Source organism: Camelus dromedarius, chromosome 11, assembly GCF_036321535.1.
Source record: "Camelus dromedarius isolate mCamDro1 chromosome 11, mCamDro1.pat, whole genome shotgun sequence".
In the NCBI taxonomy this organism is placed as follows: domain Eukaryota; kingdom Metazoa; phylum Chordata; class Mammalia; order Artiodactyla; family Camelidae; genus Camelus; species Camelus dromedarius.
In genome coordinates this window covers 58,909,978-58,930,390 of record NC_087446.1, presented here as the reverse complement: position 1 = coordinate 58,930,390, position 20,413 = coordinate 58,909,978, and the positions used below count along the sequence as shown (strand labels likewise).

Sequence of the window (20,413 nt, the reverse complement as noted above, 5' to 3'; positions counted from 1 at the left end):
GGCCGCTCACTCGGCCGCCGCGGGTCCGGGTGCCGCGAAGAGGCATCTACGCCAACGGCCTCCGGCCTACGCTGCCCCGAAGTGTTTAAGACATCTAAAAACCTCAATGAAAGTTATCACTGAAGTTCATAGAAACGCAAATGATAGCAGTAGCACTCCTACTATTAATTATCTATTGGGCAAATATTTCTTGAACATCTACTATGTGCCAGGCACTTAGTCTAGGCACTACGAAAACACTGGTAAACAAGACAGGCAGCAACCCATACGGGACATGCAGTGAGAGATGAGAAACCATTAACAAATTGATTTCCGATAATGTTAAGTGACTGTGCAATAAAGAATGCCTGGAGAGGGTCTACATTAAATTCTCACAACTATTCTATGAAGCATAGAAACTATTGTAACTGCTGTTCTACAGATTAGGAAATCCAGGCATAAAAATGTTAAACTCCCAAGATGGGAAAACTGTTAAGAACCCTCCAAGGATTTGATCTTGGAGCCTCCTAGCACCACAGCCATGCTGTAAACCACTGTGTCATAGTGCCATCTGTATCCAGTCCTCTGGTCAACCTTTCTTAGGCAGCTCCATATTCTCCACTCCTAGAATTTCCAATACAATAAGGGACACTATTCCACTCTTTAATGCCCCTTATTCCCAAGGATAGACACGGACTCCTCCGTCCCTAGCCTCCCATTTCCTCTTTTGCACTTACAGGATGGCCAACATTCACACAAGTAACAAGAGTGAGTCTCTGGTCCAACAAAGGACTCATATCAGGGGAAATTACTCTATTTCCCAAGTAGTTTCCTTCTTCCTGAATGGAGGTGATCAGAGCTTTCTGCTTAGATCCTCACATCCAACTGCAGTTCCAGCCCTGCTTGAATAGCACCTGGGGCTACAGTTGCCAGATTTAGCAAATAAAAATACAAGACATATAGTTAAATTTTATTTTCTCATGAACAATGAATAATTTTCAATGTATCTATGTTTCAAACATTTCTTTCCCCAGAAAGATAAAGCGGTGCAAAATCCTGGCCAAATAGTTCATGGGACACACTTATACCAAATAATTACTTGTAGTTTATCAGAAATTCAAATTTTACTGAACATCCAGTATTTTCCTGGCAACTCTGTCTGGGGACCCTGTAAATAGGGAGCCTCAGCTTCCAGAACTGATGGTGACCATCTCAGGTGAGAGAAGCACAAAACCACTTAGGGCTGAGCCAGTCAGATTTCATGTCCTCCTCCTGCCTCCGCCCTCAGCTCACAACAATGAGGAAAAAGCCTCTCCCCCTGTCTTGTTCAGATACCAACTCTATAGGGAAGTCATTCCCTGAGTCTAACTTTGATGCCTCATGTTGCACTCTCAGTCCATGTATGTCTCACACAGTCCTTGGTGGACTGGGAATAAATGAGTTTGTGTCCTACTTGTAAGGTCTTTTCTGAACTACAAGAATATTAAATATCCCATATCTCCCCCATCCTGCTCTTCCCCGGGCTCCCTAACCCTACTGCTTCCTGACTCTTAGTCCATTTCCTTCCCCTGCAAATGGGACTGCCCTCAATTGGACTGTAAAGCTATAAAAATTCTTTTGGAGGACAGTTTGGCAATATGTTTCAAAAGCTCTAAAACTGCGCACATGTTTTCACTCAACAATTCCATTCCTAGAAGATGGTGCTCAGAAAAGCATAAACATACAAAGATATAAGTGCAATGATATCTGTCTCAGCAATATTTAGAACAAAAAATATTTTAATTCCAATAATAGAAGATTGGGGGGTTCATCTTTAGTTTTTTTTTTTTTTTATTGAAATGGAGTCAATTTATAATGTTGTTAGTTTCCGGTGTACAGCATAGTGATTCAGTTATACATATGTATATGTTCCTTTTCATATTCTCTTTCATTTTAGGCCAATAAAATGTACTGAATATAGTTCCCTGTGCTGTACAGTAGGACCTTGTTGTTTACCTGTTTTGTATACAGTAGTTGGTATCTGTGAATCCCCAGCTCTCATTTTATCCCCCCCAACTCCTTTCCCCTCTGGTAACCATAAGTTTGTTTTCTATGTCTGTGAGTCTGTTAAGACTGTTTAAAATTAGTACATTTCTATAGTAGGCTACTACATGGATATTAAAATAATGCTTTAGAAGCCTACTTAATGTTACAATATAGTTTAATAAAGTGGAAAACAAAAGTTTTGAGCAATTTAGACAATATAATCCCATTTTTAGTTTTTAAAAATATGTATATATATATATATATATACATACAACTATATGTATATATATACATACAAACACATACACAGAGGGAAACCAGACATAATTAACATAAAAATGTTAATAGTTATTTTCATTTCTTCTGGATGCAAAATTCACTGCAATTAACAGTGTTACTTTTGTAAATTGGAAAAGAAAATCAATGCGATTTTCAAGGCCCTCATTTATTGTGCCTTTAGAGTGATTTCCCTGCTTATCCTCTCCCTCTGGCAGCTTATTGCTAAGGGAGAGTTTATGAACAAGCAAGAATGGGCTTCCCAGGGAAAGTAAAATGGTGCTAGGTTCTTCTGGCAGGCAAATGAAGGTGGCTTCAAGTAGAAAGAGTGGACAGTTTACAAGAAACAGAAGCATCATCTTGGGAGTGCAGGAGCCAGATCAGCCCTTCTGATTGATCAGAGTCAGAGGCGAGAGATGTGGGTGCATTTCTACCCTAGGACCACACGAGAAGATGACCAGCGAGCCAGGCTGCAGGTGAGAAAGTAGCTCAGGAGAGAATATCAGGGTCTCAGGGATCCCAGGAGAGAAGATGTGAGTCAGGAGAAAAGTGACTAGACAGATGCTTCCAGAACTAAAGTGGCACCGGGCAAGACTCATCACCTGAACGGCCAAAGCCAGACCACCTATTCCCTGCCCCGTTCCTACCCCAGTAAGACCTCCCACCTGGAGCAAAGGCGCTCATGTCATATCAGGGGTGACTTATGTGAAAGAGAAAGGTTTGCAGCGAGGATTCTGGGAGAAGGAGGAAGAGCAGTGTCTCCAGGAATCTTAGGCCCAGGAAGGCGCCCCAGGCCTCAGGAGAGACCAGGAATTGCTCAGTCATCACGCAAGATGGGCACAGCGCCTTCCCTCCTCAACCGCCCCTCAAGTGCCTGTCTCTCCAGCTTTGCACATGCAAACAAGTCAGGTCAAGGCCGTAAGAACAGGCCCCAGAAGCTGAGTTCTGAGGAGCATGTCAGAGCCCTGGGTCCTTGAGCTGGGCAGGCAGGGTCCCCTACACAGACCACACCGAGTGGGCCAGACCCCCGTGGCTGCAGCCCCCAGCTGCTCCCTCCTCGTTGAGAATCCCCAAGGATCGAACCCTTATCTCCAAGAACCTGAGGGGTCAAGGGCTCCAAAGGTATCTCATGAGCCGCCTCACTGCCCCTGTGACCTCCTTGTTCCTCAGAGTGTAGACGAAAGGGTTGAACATGGGAGTGACAACTGTGTAGAAGAGGGCAAGGATCTGGTCCCTGTCCTGAGAGGAGCTTGCCCCTGGCCTCATATAGGCAATTGTCCCCGTCCCAAAAAAGCGCACAACCACAAATAGGTGGGAGGAACAGGTAGAGAAGATTTTCTGACGTCCCTGGGATGTCGCGACGCCAAGGATGGTGGCAAGGATACAGGCATAGGAGGCTACCGTCAGCGAGAAGGGCGTCAGGATAAAGGCTATGGTGACGACAAGATTGCCCACTTCGCCCCAGAAGGTGCTGGCGCTAGGCAGCCTCAGCACGGGCAGGGTGTCACACAGGAAGTGCTGGATCGTGTTGGCACCGTGGAAGGGCAAAGTGGAGATGCAGCAGGAGTGAATGGTGCCGGAGACGATGCCATGAGGTAGGAGGCGCCCGCCTCGCCGGCGCACGCTCGCGGGCTCATCAGCGTGGAGCAGCGCGGCGGCCGGCAGGTGGCAGCTTAGCGGCCACGGGCCATGGCCGTGAGCAGGCAGCGCTCGGCGACGCCAAAGAGGGCGAAGAAGCGCAGTGGGTGAAGCACTGGCAGGCGGGATGGTGGGGCAGGGGCAGAGGAGACCGGCCGGCACCCTGGGCACGATGGTCGTGGTGCAGAGGATCTCCACCACCGAGAAGTGGCGAAGGAAGAAGTACAGGGGCGAGCGCAGGGCGGCGTCCGCCAGCGTGAGGAGGATGATCAGCAAGTTGCCCAGCAGAGTGACAGGTAGACGCAGAGCACCCCCCAGAACAGAGGGCCCCGAAGGCAACCGGCACCTGAGAACCCTAGCAGAACAAACTCCGTCACTGCTGTGCCACTGCCACCCGCCATGTCCCCAACGTCAGGCTGGAAGAGGGAGCCGGGAGAGGGCTCAGACAGAGGGCTCGGGCAAAGACGGAGGCTCCGGAGGCAGCAGGAAAGGCGGGAATGGTCCACAGGAACATCCCAGTGATCAGGAGTGGGATGGGCCAGCACCCTGGCTGCTGGCAAGTCCCTCCCAGAAAACCCCTCTGGGCGGGAAGAAGGTAAGTGAAGGTGGGGAGGGACAGAGGCGAATGGCAGACCCTCCTGGAAGCTGGGAACTTGCAAGACACCAGGATGTTCACCCCCTCACCCAAGTTCTGGGTTCTGGGGGCGATGAGCTGGGACCTTTGAGAAACTGGTGGAGGACATGGGCAGAAAAGTGGGTGCACAGACAGAATAAATAAAGCTGTCAAGGGGGAGACTGGAAGAAAAATGGATCCAGCATAAGGCAGAAGAGCTGGAGTGAGAGCAAAAGCCAGAGAGAGAAAAAGAAGACGCAGGATTAAAGGCTTCAGAGAGAAGGCAGGTGGGGCTTGTACCTGTACATGGGTCCCCACGGCCGCCAGAATGCCCCTCCCAGCAGCACAAGAGGGAAGCTCAGTGTCCCCAAGAGCCCGATTCCCGAAGCAGAGGATGGGGAAGGAGGTGGGGGGGCGCTGAAGGAGGGGGAAGGAAGTGCTGTCTGGGAGAAGGAAGCAGTAACTGAGCCTCTCTGAGTTCCCTGCTGTCCGGCCTGGGGCATGGAGTCTGCACCCCAAGGACGACTGAGAGACCACAACGCAGAGGGGTCTGGGATGTACCCAGGTCCCTCAGCAAGGCCTGAGTGAAGCTGGGCTCAGAAACCGAGTGTTCCAGCTCCCTGGCTAGTGTCTACCTGCTGAACTGCTCAGCCCACTGCCCCAGCCCTCTGCCCGTAGCCCATCCCCAGAATTAGTCCAGTGCCTGGAAAGCAGGGGAAGCACTTTTTTCAAAATCCTTTTGTAAAACAGTGCTAATGCTCAAAGAAGAGAAATTGCTGAAATAGCGACAGGTCTGACTTGTGGCAGAACCTCCCAACCCGGCCTGGGGGTTCAATCCACTCCCCAGCTGCTGAGGAAGGTGTTAGAAGTAGGAAAAAGGTCTCAGCTGGGGTAAATGATGTCACGGAGAGCAGGGGATGACAGAGGTGACCCAAGAGGATGCCTCAAGCCCTAACGGCTCAAAGAGTAAAGACCAGAGAGAAATTCCAGTCCTTAGAATTATGTGTATCACTTAGCCGGGAAGGAAGCCTTTTTCTTCCTCTATAGCAAACTTTAATGATCTCATGATTACAAGTCAACAATTCTTAGAACACTTAAGTCAGTATTATTGGAAAGTTCTTTGCCTTTTTTCATGAACACACTTAGATAGAAACTCAACATTATGGCAACAAGATACAGAAAAAGTATGACTTTAACCTAAATTTTGTATCTGATATGTAAATATTTCCGAACCTTTTTCATCTGTCTAAGCAAAGGCCTGTGCGAACCCCAAGTTTTGCATCCTCAAAGCACTTGTGTCATAGTTTCTTTCTCTTTTTAATTATTTTTTATTGAATTATAGTTGACATACAATATTATGTTACAGGTATATACAACATAGTGATTCACAATTTTTGAAGTTATACTGTGTGTATAGTTATTATAAAATATTGCCTATATTCCCTGAGCTGTGCAATATATCCTTGTGGCTTATTCTATACGCAACAGTTTGTACCTCTTAATCCCCTACCCCTGTGTTGCCCCTCCCCACTCCCCTCCTGCCCCTCCCCCTCCCCCTCCCTGTAACCACTAGTCTGTCGTCTGTGTCTGTGAGTCTGCTGGAAAGAAGCCTTCTTTGCCACAGGTTCACCTCCTGTTTAGAGTTCTGCGGAGACCCTCCTAATTCAAGGAAGTCTCTTGTTCATTTGGGTTATTTTCTTTTTTAGATTGCAGTAAGTTTATTTATTAAAAATTTCAAACAACTTATGTAGACAGCCCACCCTCAGGGAAAGGAAGCATAACTCCCCACTCCTTAACTGTGGGCTCTGCACAGAACTTTCTGGAAAGAAAAAAAAAGGGGGGGAAATGAGTAACTTCACAGAGAAGCAGCCTGACAAACACCTCCTCAACCAGGTGATTAAAGTGAACATCAGCCGTGGCAAACCAGGTGACAGTGCGTGCCTTTGATCTGATGTGATGGGAACGGCACGTCACCTGTGTGGTCTTCCTTCTAAAACCCCCTAATTTTGGTCTAATTGTAAGAGAAACAGGCAAGTTCCAAGACAGGAACTGGCTACGAAATATCTGACCAGGACTCCTCGCACACGTCAAGGTCCTCCAAAACGAGGAGCGCCTGAGAAACGAAGGAGCCGTAACAACTAAACGAGCCGAGTATCCTGCAAGAGAAGAAAGGTCATTAGGAGGAAACTGAGGAAATCTGAGTAAGTGTGGATTGTAGGTAACAATAATGTGCCAGTATTGGTTCACTAACTGGGACAAATGTATCAAATGTACTTTAAGTTGTGACTAATACAGAAAACCGGAGGTGGGGAGTATGAGAACTCTGTCATCTTCGCAGTTTTTCTGTAAATCTAAAACTATTCTAAAAGAAAATGTTTATTTTTAAAAGTTAATTGATGTGGGAAGATGTTCACAATGTATTACTAAGTGATAAAAGCAACGTAGAAAACAATTCTCAGTATAAAACATAAATTCAGATAAATAGGTGGCTGGACAGACAGGCAGACAACGTTAGATATGCACCAAAGTATCAGCAATAATACGCTCTGGGTGGGATGGGCTTGGAGTGTGCGTTGCATTCTTTTTGTTTTGTGGGGTTTTTTAATATGTGTTTGATCCATTGATCACACAATAGGAAAAATCATACATGAAACATTTAAAGAAAAAGATGGGACTTGTTTTAACATATTTTGGTGTTTTTAAATATCTGATTTATTTTCAACCAATTATGCCTACTTATGCCTTTGGAAATGTTTTTATCCACAGTTTAATTTTGCGGTTGGGTCAATAGTGAATGTTTCCAATTGTCAGCACACATCTGTCAAACGTATATGACATAGAAAAGCTGTGAGTGTAATCACACTGCACAGGGCAGGAAGAAGCTGTGAGTAGCACTTAGGTTGTTTCCAGATGTACAGTGTTGAGCATTTCTGCAATTTCCACTTTAAAAATATAAATGAAAAACAAGAAGTAGGTGGAATAAAGTTTGGGAAATGGATCCGAAAAAAAGCAGACCTTTTTCCTGAAGAGCAGTGTTAGTTCTGGGTTTGTTCAAAATAGGATCTCATCGCCCCCATGTGGTGAGTCTCCAAATAGCCACTTTCAATGTCGTCCCCTCTATTTGAGCTCTGGGTGAGGAGATGGTGAAAGGAAGGGGCCTTGAAGATCTTCTACTTGTCCAAACTCCAGTCTACAGACAAAAACTGGACACAACCCAAAGGCCCATCCACAGCTGAATGGATATATAATTTGTGGTATATCCACAAAATGGGATACTATTCAGCAATAAAATGAATGCCAAGTTGTTGATTTACTTTAAGTAAAATTTCCTTCACCATTATGCATTAGCATTATACAAGAGGGGGATTATAACAATCTAAAATCTCACAAGGACCATTTTCCAGGGCCACTGATGACCACTGGGGAAGGACTGAGTTTAAACAAAGTCCCTGATTGGGACGGGAGCTCAAAGACCACTGCCTCTGTCCTACCGGTCAAACCCACTGATGTCACCATCCCGGCCGTTGGGGGCCTCAGAGAAGAGGTCTGGGGACAAACCCTGAGTCAGGCGGGGATGAACTACTTCAGGAAGACGTCTCCTGCACTGTGCTGCTGGAGCCCGAGTGGCCCCTGTGCCGCTGCCCAGCAGAAAAGTCCTGTGACAACCCTCCCACCCCCACACCCCTACCCTTCCCACCCCCACCCCCTGGTTAAGACACATTCTTCTTGGTTTTTGGCTTGTATCTGGGGCAGAGGCAGGTTACCGTTTACAAAGCCCTGGGGGTGTGCCAGTGGCACCCAACCAGAACTTCCAGCTTGCATAAACCGAGCAGAACCTGAGGACCGAATCAGGCCAGGGCGGGCCGGCGTGAGTCAGCTCTGCTAGGCATTTGGCCCCCGCAAACTGTGATCAGAGACATAGCCCCCCTCCCCCTTCTCTCCCTTCTGAGATGGTCAGCACACACCATCCTCTTCAACTGGGCAGAGCGCCCCGAACTCAGGACACACTGGCGCCACCTGTTCCTTCGCCTCCCATAAAATCTGCTGAAGAGCTTGTGGGGGCTTGGGACCTGTGCCCTCTGGAGGGATTTCACAGATCCACTCCACCCGGCGAGGAGGAAACTGCCAAGTAGGAGACAGGGAGCAAAGTCCTACCACGGGGCAAAAAGAGACGCGCGTCTGCAGCGGCCGGGCAGCGCGGAAAGGCCGGCCACCAGGGAAGCGCCGCTCCCAGCCGGGCTGCCATGGACGCCCTGGTCCGGCTCCTGCAGCTGCTGGTGCTGCTCCTGACCCTGCCCCTGCACATCATGGCTCTGCTGGGCTTCTGGGAGCCCCTGTGCAAGAGCTATTTCCCCTACCTGATGGCCGTGCTGGCGGCCAAGACCAACCGCAAGATGGAGGGCAAGAAGCGAGAGCTCTTCAGCCAGATAAAGGGGCTTGCGGGGGCCTCGGGCAAGGTGGCCCTGCTGGAGCTGGGCTGCGGCACTGGTGCCAACTTCCAGTTCTACCCATCTGGCTGCAGGATCACCTGCCTGGACCCGAACCCCAACTTTGAGAAGTTCCTGACAAAAAGTATGGCCGAGAATAGACATCTCAAGTATGAACGGTTTGTGGTGGCTTTCGGAGAGGACATGAAGCAGCTGGCCGATGGCTCCATGGACGTGGTGGTCTGCACCTTGGTGCTCTGCTCAGTGCAGAGCCCAAGGAAGGTCCTGCAGGAGGTCCACAGAGTGCTGAGGCCGGTGAGCAGAGTGGGAAGGGTGTGGGTGCGGGGCAGCAAACGTAGCATCGGCCACCGCCGTGTCCGGGGCACCCAGGACGGGGAATCTAGTGAACTAGTGCATCTGACACCCGTCCACCCCCATCTGCTGGTGAACATGGCTGGATGTGGAAGCCCACAAGAGAGCCACCCAGTGAAGTCGGGGAAGAGGGGAGGACACCTAAGGATGGGATGTTTACATTGAGATCCGAGGGATTAAGCAGGGGCTGGAGGGAGTGGGGCAACTGACAGTGTTCTAGGTAGAGATATCAGGGGAAGTAGAATCCGTAAGATTGGGAACTGGGTGTGGAGAGAAAGGAGTTTAGGATGGTTTCCAGGTTTTTGGCATGAGCAGCTGATGGAGGGAGGGACGGTAGAGGGAAATGCCTTTTGCAAGACAGGAGAAACCTGTTTTGAACTCTTTAGGTCTGAGGTGCCATGAGGCAGAGAGAACCCAGAGGCAGTTGGAAGTCCAGATCTGGAAGTCAGAAAAAGAGGGAGCATGGAGATAGAGATTTGGAAGTCACCAGCTTTAGCTGGTAAATTCCAAGCACAGAGGTGTATGAGATCACCTAGGGAAGGCACAGCGAGGAGCAAAGAGCTGGAGGAACCCCAGTTTAATCAGAAGCCCAGTGCAAGTGTTCCCCAAAATGCTGGCTGAGATGTCCAGGACACGTGTGTCTGGCTCGCGGGAGGGGGCTCTGGGCAAGCATCTCTGTACCCAGTGAGACCTCTGTTCCTGGTTCTCCGCCTGCCCGTCTGTCTGCCCTCGGTTACGCTGTCCTTCTGGCCGCCCTTTGAGAATGTCTCACCAGTCGTCCCCACTCAGTCACGGGAGGCTCGTCACACTCGCTCTGGGCGGGCAGCCGGAGCCGGGGCGCAGGAGGCGTCACGGAGCAGGACGGGTTTGCTCCCCGAACTTGAAGACCAGCACCTCCCTCTTCACCGAGAGGTTTCGGGCAGGCGTGGCCGGCGGGACGGAGGTGAGGTTAGAGGCAGGCGGTGGGTGGAGCAGGTGAGTGACACGCTCTTCTCTCCCAGGGAGGATTGTTCTTTTTCTGGGAGCACGTGGCTGAGCCGCGTGGGAGCTGGGCCTTCCTGTGGCAGCAAGTTGCAGAGCCCACCTGGAAACACATCGGGGATGGCTGCCGCCTCACCAGAGAGACCTGGAAGGATCTGGAAAGTGCCCAGTTCTCCGAACTCCAAATGGAACGACAGCCCCCTCCCTTCAAGTGGTTGCCTGTTGGGCCGCACATCATGGGGAAGGCCGTGAAGTAAGCCTTCCCCAAATCCTGCCTGCGGTCGGAATGATCCCACCCATCTGCTGAGTCTGCCTTCTCCTGAGAGGATCTGGGCAGAGAGAAGCCATCCCCCCACCACCCCTCCCCCACCCCTCCCCCCCACCTCTGCCAGGGGACTCTCCAACCCTTCCCTCTTCAGTGGAAAAGCGCTATTGCTCCCCTGACCGCGGGGAGGGAGCAGTGACACCCTGCCGTACCCCTAGCTGCAAATTCCTGGACTGGGTCTCCCAGTTTTTGCCCAACCACCCCAGGACAGCTGCCCTTTCCTCTTTCTGAGACCACACTCAAGTGCCCCAGGACCTGGTCACACAAGTCATGATACGTGTGTCTGTGCCAGGCCCCCAGCACTCCCTCCCGTCACCACCTTTGACCTGAGCTGTGTGCGAGCAGAGAAAATCTGCCCTCTCCTGCAGACCCTGGGCAGGAGGCGGCCAGACTCAGTAAAGGAGCCAGGTTTTGTCCTCAAGTATTTTTTAATAAATAGACAAAATCTGCTAGATTGGATCAGCCAACTAAGGTCAGAGGAGAGGGGAAGCTAGGGAGGGAAGAGCCCCTGAGTCAGCGACATAACCTCCTCCCCACCCTCTGGGCTTAAGGCACTTTTGGGGAGACAGGTCCTTGGGGTTCCATTAGACAGGGTGAATGGGAGAGGGAAGGATTAGGGTCCCCTTCCCCACTTTTGCATCAGAACATCGCTGCCCTCCTCACCCTCCCCCATGACCCATCCCTGATTTCCCCTCTCACCTAACAGCATCCTAAGGGGATGTTTGGGGGGTGGTCCTCATGGGGGTAGAGGTCTGTGCCCTGAGGAAGCAGATCCTGCCAAATTCTGATGGGACACCAGCGACCGGGTCCCCCCTCTTCACCCCCAGGAGCCGTCTCTGGGGAAGGGGTGGCGGGGGCCCCAGGGCCAGCTGGGACAAAGGAGGCTAGGCAGTGCTTGGCACAGGGTGGCCATTGGGGCCCAGCTCGGGCTGCCCATCCCCAGCCAGGATGGGGTGCGCGTCGGGGCCCTCCCGCCGGGGGCTGCCCCAGTTGTTCCTCAGGATCGTGCCCGTCTTCTCCTCCTTGAACTGCTGCCGGTCTTCCCGCGGGATCTTCACCGCGTGGTACTGGGGCACTGCGGCTTCGGGGTACCGCGCTCGCTTGAAGAATCCCATCTAGAAGGACACCAGGCCAGACGTGAGGAGCCTGCGGGGCTGAGGTCCCTGGGGCAGGTGCTCAGCACAGCCAGCTGCCTGCCTCCAAGGTCCCTGAGACAGAAAGGACCAACGGCAGCAGGAAGGAGACAGGCTGGGCGGCAGCCAGCACAGCAAGCAGCCCCAATGAGGGCCACCATCCATGCTGGGTCCCCAGGTACTCATTCACAGCAAGAGAAAGACCAGGAGAGGGCCTGAGGTGCAGGACCAAGGACATCTCCCTTGGCACCTGAAAGAGGGGCTTGAAGGTAGAACATCAGGACCGCTGACCCCAAAGGTTCCCACGCCCTCCCAAGCTTTTAAGAGGCCCAATAGCATCCCCAGGAACACAAACGAGTTCGGAGGGAAAACATGGCTTCCGAGACCCGTGGAAGCTCCGGAATAATTCCTCTTCAAGCCTGTGTGCTCGTGCGCTGGGAGCACCCCCCTCGGGCTGGGCCCTCCCCTCTGTGAATAAAATGGCCTGGCCCCTCCCTGAGTCATGAACATGCTGGCCCTTCCACACCAAGATGGAAACGTGCCCCGTGCACACTCACGCTCAGGACTGCTCACACTCAGGACGGCCCAAGACTCCTACATGCTCAGACTGCACGGCACCTCCTTGCACGACGGCCTGCACACTCATGCCCCCAGAGGACAAGCACGGCACCTCCCTGTACTCCCACATGCTCACAGCCCAGGAGCCCACCCAACCCTGGTGCGTGCCCCCGGCTGTGTATACGCCCCCTCATGACCTCACCCTGGTAAGTCCCTCCCACCCCAGCTCCTAGAACTCACGCGGCCCCCGGGCAACCTCATTTCTTCAACCCGCACATCCCTGGTCCCGTGACTACTGGGAGTATCTCACACTCACACACACACATCCCCACACACGCACACACACATTTACACACACACATGCTCACACACAATTACCCCACAGTCCCTGGACCCCCGGCTTCCATGGCCGAGGGCTGCACAGCCAGACGGGCCCGGTGATAGTCGGTGGGAAAAGATGAGCTCTGGCTGCTCCGATGGAAGAAGCCACACTGGGATGTAAGGGAGAAGGGGAGCAGAAGAGGAGGAGGATGGGAAGACTGGAGAAAGATGGGGGCCCCCATTTCTGCTTGGTCCCCCTTCCATGCGAGCAGGGAGCAGAGAGCCAGTTTCTCCCAGGCATCAATCTCCCCTAAAAAGAGCTGGCAAGGTTCCCAACAGTCTGGACGCCCAGAGGCCTGGTCCACTGATGACTCGCATTTGCCAGAGCGTGTGCTTGGTCTATGGTCCCAGGGAGGAGGGGAGGGGCAGTTCCTCATAAAGCCCCAAGGGCGTGCATGGTTCCGCAAATGTAGCATATGGTTCAGGGGATGACCGCAGGTGACGGGTGTGACTGTACGGACATGTGCTCGTATGTGCTCTCAGTGGAGCCCCAGATGCAAACGTGGTTCTGGCTACACTCTGTGTACAAGCATGGTTCCCCGTGGAGCCTGGAATGTGCAGGTTCCGAGTTCAGTCCTGGAGACAGTTCCCTGGAGGCAGTTCTCCACACTGGTTGGCTTCCTTGGCCACAGCTTCCTTCCTAGCCTTACTTGCCATGCTCTAGTTAAATCAGCCCACATTTCCCTGCCTCCATGGCTTTGCCTCCCATGGTCCTTTTGAAAGGCGCAGACCCACCCATTCACCTCCCCACATCCAGACCCTGCTACCCCATCTGCTAAGGCCCAGCTCCAGGCCCCCGGCTCTCAAGCTCTCCCCCCTTGAATTCCCCCTGCACTCTCCTGACTTAGTACCTCTGCCTTGTGCTTGACCACAGGCTCCCCTCCCCCACGAGACTATAAAACCTCTGACAAGATCTGCGCCTGCCTTATCTCCGAACCGTCCAGGGCCCGACAGGGTCCCTGGTACGTGCAGGGTAAGGGCTCAGTGCAGATCTGCTGAAGAAATGGGAGTGTGGGTGAGAGAACCACACCTGGAGAGGCCACCTGCCTGACAAGGAGCCCAGCCCCCGCCGGCCTCCCCCTCCCCAAGCCTCACCTTCCACATGAGCAACACCAGTAGCGCCAACACCAGCAGCCCGGCCAGGACAGCCAGGAGGATGACCCACCAGGGGACTCCTTCTGCCACCACCGCCACGGGGTCCAAGTATACCATCACTGGGATCTGGGGAGGGAGGGGTTCGCAGAACGAGGGCGGGAGCGTCAGGAGAGAAGAGAAGCCCCGGCCCCTCCTCCCCAGCCCTGCAGCTCACCACCGTGGAGGCGTCTCTGAGCAGCAGGTTCTTGATGGAGGACTTCACGGTGATGTTGGCTCGAACAATCACCTCCAGGGACTTCACAGCTGAGTACTCCTAAGGGAGCAGGGAAGGAGACCCTCCTCCTAAATGCCTAAGGCCCCCCTCCCCCAGCTTCTGAAGCTGTAAATGGAAGAGGGTGTTTCCTCCTGTCTTGGGCTGTGTGTGCTGCATTTGGACACAGAGGAGGTGGGAGGAGAAGTGAGTCCCCGAGGGGCTGTTGGGGAAGAGGACGCCCAGCCCGGTGCCCCGGCCGTGCTCTCACCTCCAGGAAGGTGCTGTTCCAGAGGCGGCCCCAGACGTGCAGCACAGCCGCGCGGTCAAAACTGTAGAGAGGGCAGCTGAACACCATGCAGTTGGCCGTGCCCTGGGCGCAGTCCTGGGGACAAGGACAGGAGAGGCTCTGAGCCGCGTGGCCCCACCCCACGGAGCTGCTCAGGGCCCAGCACCCTCACGGTCGTGCTCACACAGACACTGAGTCTGCCCAGAGCCTTCCCTCCATCCCTCCCTGAGCCCCCCTTTCCCTTGGCTCCTCATTCAATATCTATCCCATTTTCCTTACTTGGCTTCAAACCCCCTTCCTCCAGGAAGTCTTCCCAAACTAACCCTTGGTCCAAAACAGCAGCCTACCCCAAATCTGGGCTATTCGGTGTTGAGATGCATGGGGAGCAGGGAGGACAGCAACAGGCAGAGCAGCTTCTCCAGGTGCCGCTTCTGCTACCTAATGACGGTCCCATTTACTGAGCATCTACTATCTGCGAGGTACTTGCCCCATTTAAATGTGCTACTGTCCTGCAATGTGCATATTACCATCATCTCCATCTTTCAAACTAGGAAATTCAAGTTCAAAGAAGCCAGGTGACCTCCCTCAGGTCACACAGCTAACAAAGCTGCTAAGAGGTGGAGCAGATATTTGAACCCAGGTCCAGAGTGGGCAAAGCCGCATTCCTCTGCTAAGCCCAAACTCACTGAAGGAGGATGAGGCTGCCCCAGAGCCGCTGGGGGGCAGCGGACTTAGGCCCTGCTCCTTCCAGGCCTGACTTAAATCCATTTGGCCCAATCCCACCTAATGGCCTGTTTGCCTAAGATTAATGTTCTATTTATCACACTTCGTATACAGAAGACTGGCTTTGACAGTGTTTGAACTCTTTGCGTCATCCTTTATTTTGCCACTTTGGAGCAATTCAAGAATCCTTGGTCAATTTGTCTAAATGCCATTTTTAGTAAAAGAATCCATTTCAAAGTTCTTATCAGAAAGGGAGGGCTTTCCGAGGAAACCAGTCACATGGGGAAGGCCAGGACTAGCCACATATCAGGGAAACAGCGATGACACAAGCTCTTACTATTCCTGAGGCGCCTTCGTTTGCTTCAGGTCATGCTCTCAGGGGAGCAGGGACGCGGAGGAAGCCCCGAGAGGGATGGGGTGTGACAGTGGAACTCCCTCCCAGACAGCTGACACCAGAGCTGGCCCCGCCGCTTACCTCCCCCTGCAAAGGCCTCTTTGACTCTTCTTGCCTCTATTGCCCTTCCTTCCGCACCTGGGATTCACCCCCTTGCCACCAGACCAAGTACCCCGCTGACCTGTGTCCCCTGCTCACTCTCCCTGCCAGCACCGCCCTGCAAGGGACAGCACAGAGCATGCGCTAATCTGCTCAGTAAGTCTGCCTGTGGAACAAAGCTAGGTGACACAAGTAGGAGAAGGGGGGCAACACTGCTCAAAAAGGAGAGACAATAAATCACGTGAATATACCATCAGTTTAATTACTAGAACTGTCAAAAACCTAAAGCGTCCTTGACATTGTGAAAATCAAGCAGGTTTCCTTATGCAAATTGACTTTTTGTCGAAAAAGAATTCAAAAGAACAACAAACAGATCTCAGAGGTGGCTAAGACCATCCCACCTCTATAAACCGTGATCTTTCATCCACAAGATGAAAAGGCTATAGGTAAGCGCCTGCCCTGGAGTAAGCACCTGGCGAGCGTGGAGGGGTGGGACTTTGGCGTCCGCAGCTGCCTCACAGGCGTGTTGTGCACTGTCCTGTCAACTTGCCCAGCTGTCAGACCATCGCACCTCCCCACGCGCCACCCACCGTCCTGACGCACCATTCCCTCCCCACCACCCGCATCCTCTATCACACCACGCGCCCCCTCCCCCATTCTGGCTGCACCAAGTTTGCCCTGCCCGCACCAGGGTGATGTTTTTCTTCTTCTCAGCAGAGGACACTGGCCACCAGGACGTGCTGGGCTCCGGCTGCTCACGAGGCTCCGGCTGCTCCGGCTGCCCCAGCTCCCGCCGCCTCCTGTCCCTGCTGTCCACATCCTGAGGTGGGGAGGGGGCCCAGTGAGGGTCCCTCCAAACGCAGCAGTCCTGAGATGGCATCTCCTACCCACCACCTTCCTCCGGGCCCCCCACCTATCCACACACCCCCAGCCCACAGCGTCCTTTCCCAAGTCCTCCTCCCACCCTGCTTCAGCAGCCCTGCCCACCCGGCCTAAGACTCACCAGGTAGAGGGCGTTGGGCCTGGGGGAACAGAGCCCCTTCTGCCCGGGCCCCTGCCCGCCCTCCAGCTCGACCCGCATGGGGTACAGCAGCCACTTCCCGTTGGCAATCTCGTGGGGCCACATGATGTTGAGGAAGGCAGAGCCCAGGGTGTTGAGTGACTGGCCTTGGTTGGAGACCTGTGGGCACAAGCAAGCGTGAGGGCCACTAAATCCCTGGGGATGGAGAGCACGCGGGCTGCGGGGAGGCCTCGGAGAGCAGAGTCTCCACAAAGACCCAGGATCCTAGATCCAGGCGCCAGTCTCTGCCCGCCCCAAGGCCAGGAAAACCTAGAGATGCCACTAGAGGTGTGGGAAGGCCCCAGCCGCGCCAGGGCAGAGTCCGGGAGAGAGACAGCAGCCCTGCCCCCGAGTCCCCGGCCCCCAGCTGAGGCCCTAGGCAGAGCAGCTGCCCTGGGCCCTCATGGGCCCCCCAGACCAGCAGGTGAGACGGCCGGCCAGGGCCGAGCAGGAAATGGCCATCTGAGGCCCCAGCACAAACACCTGCCCACAGCCAAGGCCCAGGGGCTGAGCGAGGCCTCGAACTCGCTAGACCACCATGCGGCCACATGGGAGAAGAGCCACAGCTCCTGGGGCAGACCCCAGCCCCTCCTCTGTGCCAAGAAGGAGGGGCCTCACCAGGACACTCACCGTGACCTCGTACTTGACCTTGCTGCCCACATCCCGCTCAGACCGCATGGCACTCTCACCCTGCACCACGCCGGAGAAGAAGAGCTGCTGGGGAATGGCCACCCTGGCGAGGAGGGGTCAAAACGGGGGCTCAGGAGGCCTGGGGCCTGATGGAGGGTGAGGTAGAGCCCAGGCCTGGGTTTGGCAGTAGCAGTGCCCACCCCTCTGGCGGCGGTGCCCCCCTGGGCAGGGCTTACCCTGTGATGGACAGCGGCAGCTCGATGAAGACACGAGCTCGGGCAGAGACCGGACGCAGCTCCTGCTCGCTGATCCTGGCATGTGGCAGGGCGGGCGTGGGCAGCGGGCACAGACGCCACCCCAAGGGGTCAGGTGAGCACAGTGAAGCCCCTTCTAGGTGGACTTCCAGCCAACTTCCCCCACCATCACCCACCCTGGCCCCACCAGCCTTACGTGGCTAACAGCAGCTCCACCTCTAGCTCTGTGGTCTCAATGGTGATCCCTGAGGTGCTAAGGATGAGGTAGAAGGTGACCTGGAGCAAGGACGGAGCAGGATGAGAGTCCAGAAGGGCGAGGGGCTTGAGGAATGATCGGGGGATAGAGAGCCCCTTGGATAGGGACAAGGGTAGATGTGCCAACCTGGGCGCCTCTCTTCATGGGGTTCCCAAGCTCACACTCGACGTGGGAGGCGTTGTCATTGGACAGGCACAGTGGCTTCTCCTGGAGTGGGGAGAGAAGGAGAGGTCAGCTTGGGTTGCTGGAGCCCCTGAACACCCCACGCCTACCCTGCCCAGGTCCTCACCGCAGGGTCCAGGGCCCGGACTCCTGAGTAGTGCAGAGAGGCAGGGAGGGTGACCAGGAGCTGGGCCTCGTGAGCGTCATCCCCGTCGGCCTGGGGCTGGGCTGGGTCCGAGGGCAGATTGCTGACCTTCAGCTCCAGGCCGATGACTGGCTGCCCACTCAGTGCAAACAGGGCTGTCGTCCCATCTGCGTCCCTGGAGGGTCAGATCCCACTCACTCTAAGATCTGAACACCTCCCCCGGCCTCCCCCCTCTCCTGCCTCCTTCCCCCAGGGCACGCCCCCTCTCCTCCCGCCTGGGTCCCCCAAATCTCAGGCTTAGGAGAATCAAGACTTGGAGTCAGGGGACCTCCATTCTGGTCCCAGCTCCACCACTACCCGACCTTGGGCAAGTAACCTAACCTCTCTAGGCCTCCATTTTCCATTTATAAAGTGGGATTTACAAGAATTCCTATCTCACAGGGTCGTGAAGACTATAAAGAGAGATATATGACATGTGAACTGTATGTTTGTATATATATATATATGTATATATGTATATATATAGTGAAGGCCTGTCATTCCTTGCCAGGGGAGCCCCTGTGGGTCCACCACTGCCCTCATCTGCAAACTTGTGAATTATCAGCAGGTCCCCCCAGCCTTCCGCTTTCTCCCTGCAGACTGGCGCTCCTGAGGGGACTTCCTTCCGATCCTGGAGCTCTTGCCTTCCCACCCCGCCTGCTCCCTTGCTCCGCCTCACATGGGCAGAGGCTGAAACTCGGTGTCACTGATGCGGGTGCAGAAACGGGCGTGGACCAGCCGCAGGTTGCTCTGACAGATCTTATCTTCCCCACAGCCTTGCTTCAGGAAGTGGATCTGAGGAGAGATTCGAGGAGGGTCATTGCTAGGGGGTGAATGTGCCTTGCCTAGGTGGGGTAGAGGATCACAGGGGTAAACAGCCTGTGTTCAATTCGAAGACCTGCGGCTTCCCAGCTGTGTGATATCGAGCTGGTCACTCAACCACTCTGAGCTGGGGCCTCATCAGCAAAATGATGGGAGTATTACGATGTCGCAGTAGAGGCTAGCAGGCTAGTCCAGAGCAAGGCCATATTTCCTCGGCCTTTCTCCCGTGTAACCGAGCCCCAGACTTAGAACGCGAAGCGAAGAGCGCCACTGCCAGACCGGCCGTGAAACCCATGCAAGGAGCTCCAAGCTCCCCTCCAGCAGGCTGGGATAGAGGTGGCCTTGGAGACCACATCTGAAGACGGCAGAGCCCCACACCCCTGCGCCCCTGAGTGCCTGCCTGCCCCTCCGACTAGCAACTCATGGTCACTTGGGCCAGGTTTCATCTGGGGTCCCCCCTGTTACAGCATCTAGAAACAGGAGGAAATACCGGGGTAACCGGTGAAAGGGTCTCGCACGCTGTGAGTGCGTGTCACTGGCGAGGGGCCACGGCTCCTCTTCCTGGGCTAAGCTGGAACCCAGGCTCACCTCCGTCCGCTGGGTGCTGGGCTGGTGGGCATTGAGGATGGGGGCCGCTGGGGGCAGCCCCTGGCCAGGAGCCTGTCGCCGGAGCCGAGGGGTCGGGAGACTATAGGACAGGGTCACCACAATGGCCCGAAGCTTGTCTTTGACATTCTCCTGGGAAGGGAAAACACAGACATGGATACAAGAACAACCCCCAGCCCCAGCCCTGCCCAAAGCCCCAGCCAGACCTGAGACAGATCCTGAAATTCGGAAAGAGGCTCAGGGAGGTGCAGGAGAGAGGTGGAGAACTGGGCAAGGAGGAGGGAGAGCGACTGGGGTAGAGAAGGGAGGAGAGCAGGGCTTTGAGAACCAGACGTGAAGACAGAACCTGCTGTCACCTTCTCCAGGGAGGACAGAGCTTAACAGGAGACGCAAGAAGGCAGCAGTTGGGGGATGGGGGTGGTCAGCGTCTTTGTTTCAGCTCTGTGGGACTCGGGAGTGTAAGTCCTGCAGGCTACCAAACCTGGGTGATTGGGGGCCCAATCCTGGAATGGCAGCTATAAAAGCTGGGGCACTAGTTGTGTGGACAAACTCCTTCCAGTGACTTGCTTGGTTTTACTGTTGGAGCGAGCTAGAAGGAGAAGGCAGGGCTCTGGGGAGGGTCACAGCTGGCCCCAGGGTGTGTGCTAAGTAGATGCTGGGCCCCAGGCAGCCCTTTGCAAAGTCTGCAACCAAACTCCTTCCAGGCAAGTGGAAGCGGGAAGATGGCATTTCTACCTGCAACCTCTGAGCTGGGGCCTTGGGGAGTAGCCCAGGGGGTGCTGGTGCTCCCACTGGTTCCGTTTGCCACACTCCTGTGGGACTGGTGGACACAGGCCCTGCTGACTTTCAGAGCGCAGTGACCTGGAGCTCACCCCTTGGAT

General features: G+C 54.2%; 2 protein-coding genes and 1 pseudogene across 2 annotated transcripts; 1 reads left to right on the top strand and 2 right to left on the bottom strand.

Annotated features, from left to right (window-relative positions):
• Nucleotides 1–3,387: 3,387 nt before the first annotated feature.
• Nucleotides 3,388–4,319, bottom strand: LOC116156566 (olfactory receptor 10P22-like; annotated as a pseudogene).
• Nucleotides 4,320–8,385: 4,066 nt separating this feature from the next.
• LOC135322404 (thiol S-methyltransferase TMT1B-like) lies at nt 8,386–11,088 on the top strand. Its single transcript, XM_064491139.1, has 2 exons — nt 8,386–9,273; nt 10,332–11,088. Exons 1-2 carry the CDS (start codon nt 8,776–8,778, stop codon nt 10,566–10,568), a joined length of 735 nt encoding a protein of 244 aa, XP_064347209.1. The 5' UTR covers nt 8,386–8,775; the 3' UTR covers nt 10,569–11,088.
• A 432-nt stretch (nt 11,089–11,520) lies between these two features.
• On the bottom strand, nt 11,521–20,261 carry LOC116151322 (integrin alpha-7). The gene is made up of 14 exons (XM_064491245.1): nt 20,157–20,261; nt 19,515–19,664; nt 18,784–18,899; nt 18,048–18,240; nt 17,885–17,965; nt 17,699–17,778; nt 17,485–17,559; nt 17,249–17,351; nt 16,562–16,738; nt 16,247–16,378; nt 14,325–14,438; nt 14,018–14,116; nt 13,804–13,929; nt 11,521–11,751 (listed from the first exon to the last, which is right to left on the bottom strand). The coding sequence occupies exons 1-14, from the start codon at nt 20,259–20,261 to the stop codon at nt 11,521–11,523; spliced, it is 1,782 nt and encodes a 593-aa protein (XP_064347315.1).
• Between the last annotated feature and the right edge of the window lie 152 nt (nt 20,262–20,413).

Excerpts from the sequence above, each read along its gene's own strand:
- LOC135322404 (XM_064491139.1), top strand. The coding sequence starts at position 8,776 with ATGGACGCCCTGGTCCGGCTCCTGCAGCTGCTGGTGCTGCTCCTGACC. Across the intron at positions 9,274-10,331 it reads TCCACAGAGTGCTGAGGCCG|GGAGGATTGTTCTTTTTCTG; the intron begins GTGAGCAGAGTG and ends CTTCTCTCCCAG.
- LOC116151322 (XM_064491245.1), bottom strand. The coding sequence starts at position 20,261 with ATGCCATCTTCCCGCTTCCACTTGCCTGGAAGGAGTTTGGTTGCAGAC. Across the intron at positions 17,352-17,484 it reads CTGCCGCTGTCCATCACAGG|GGTGGCCATTCCCCAGCAGC; the intron begins GTAAGCCCTGCC and ends CCTCCTCGCCAG. Across the intron at positions 16,379-16,561 it reads GGCCCAACGCCCTCTACCTG|GATGTGGACAGCAGGGACAG; the intron begins GTGAGTCTTAGG and ends TCCCCACCTCAG.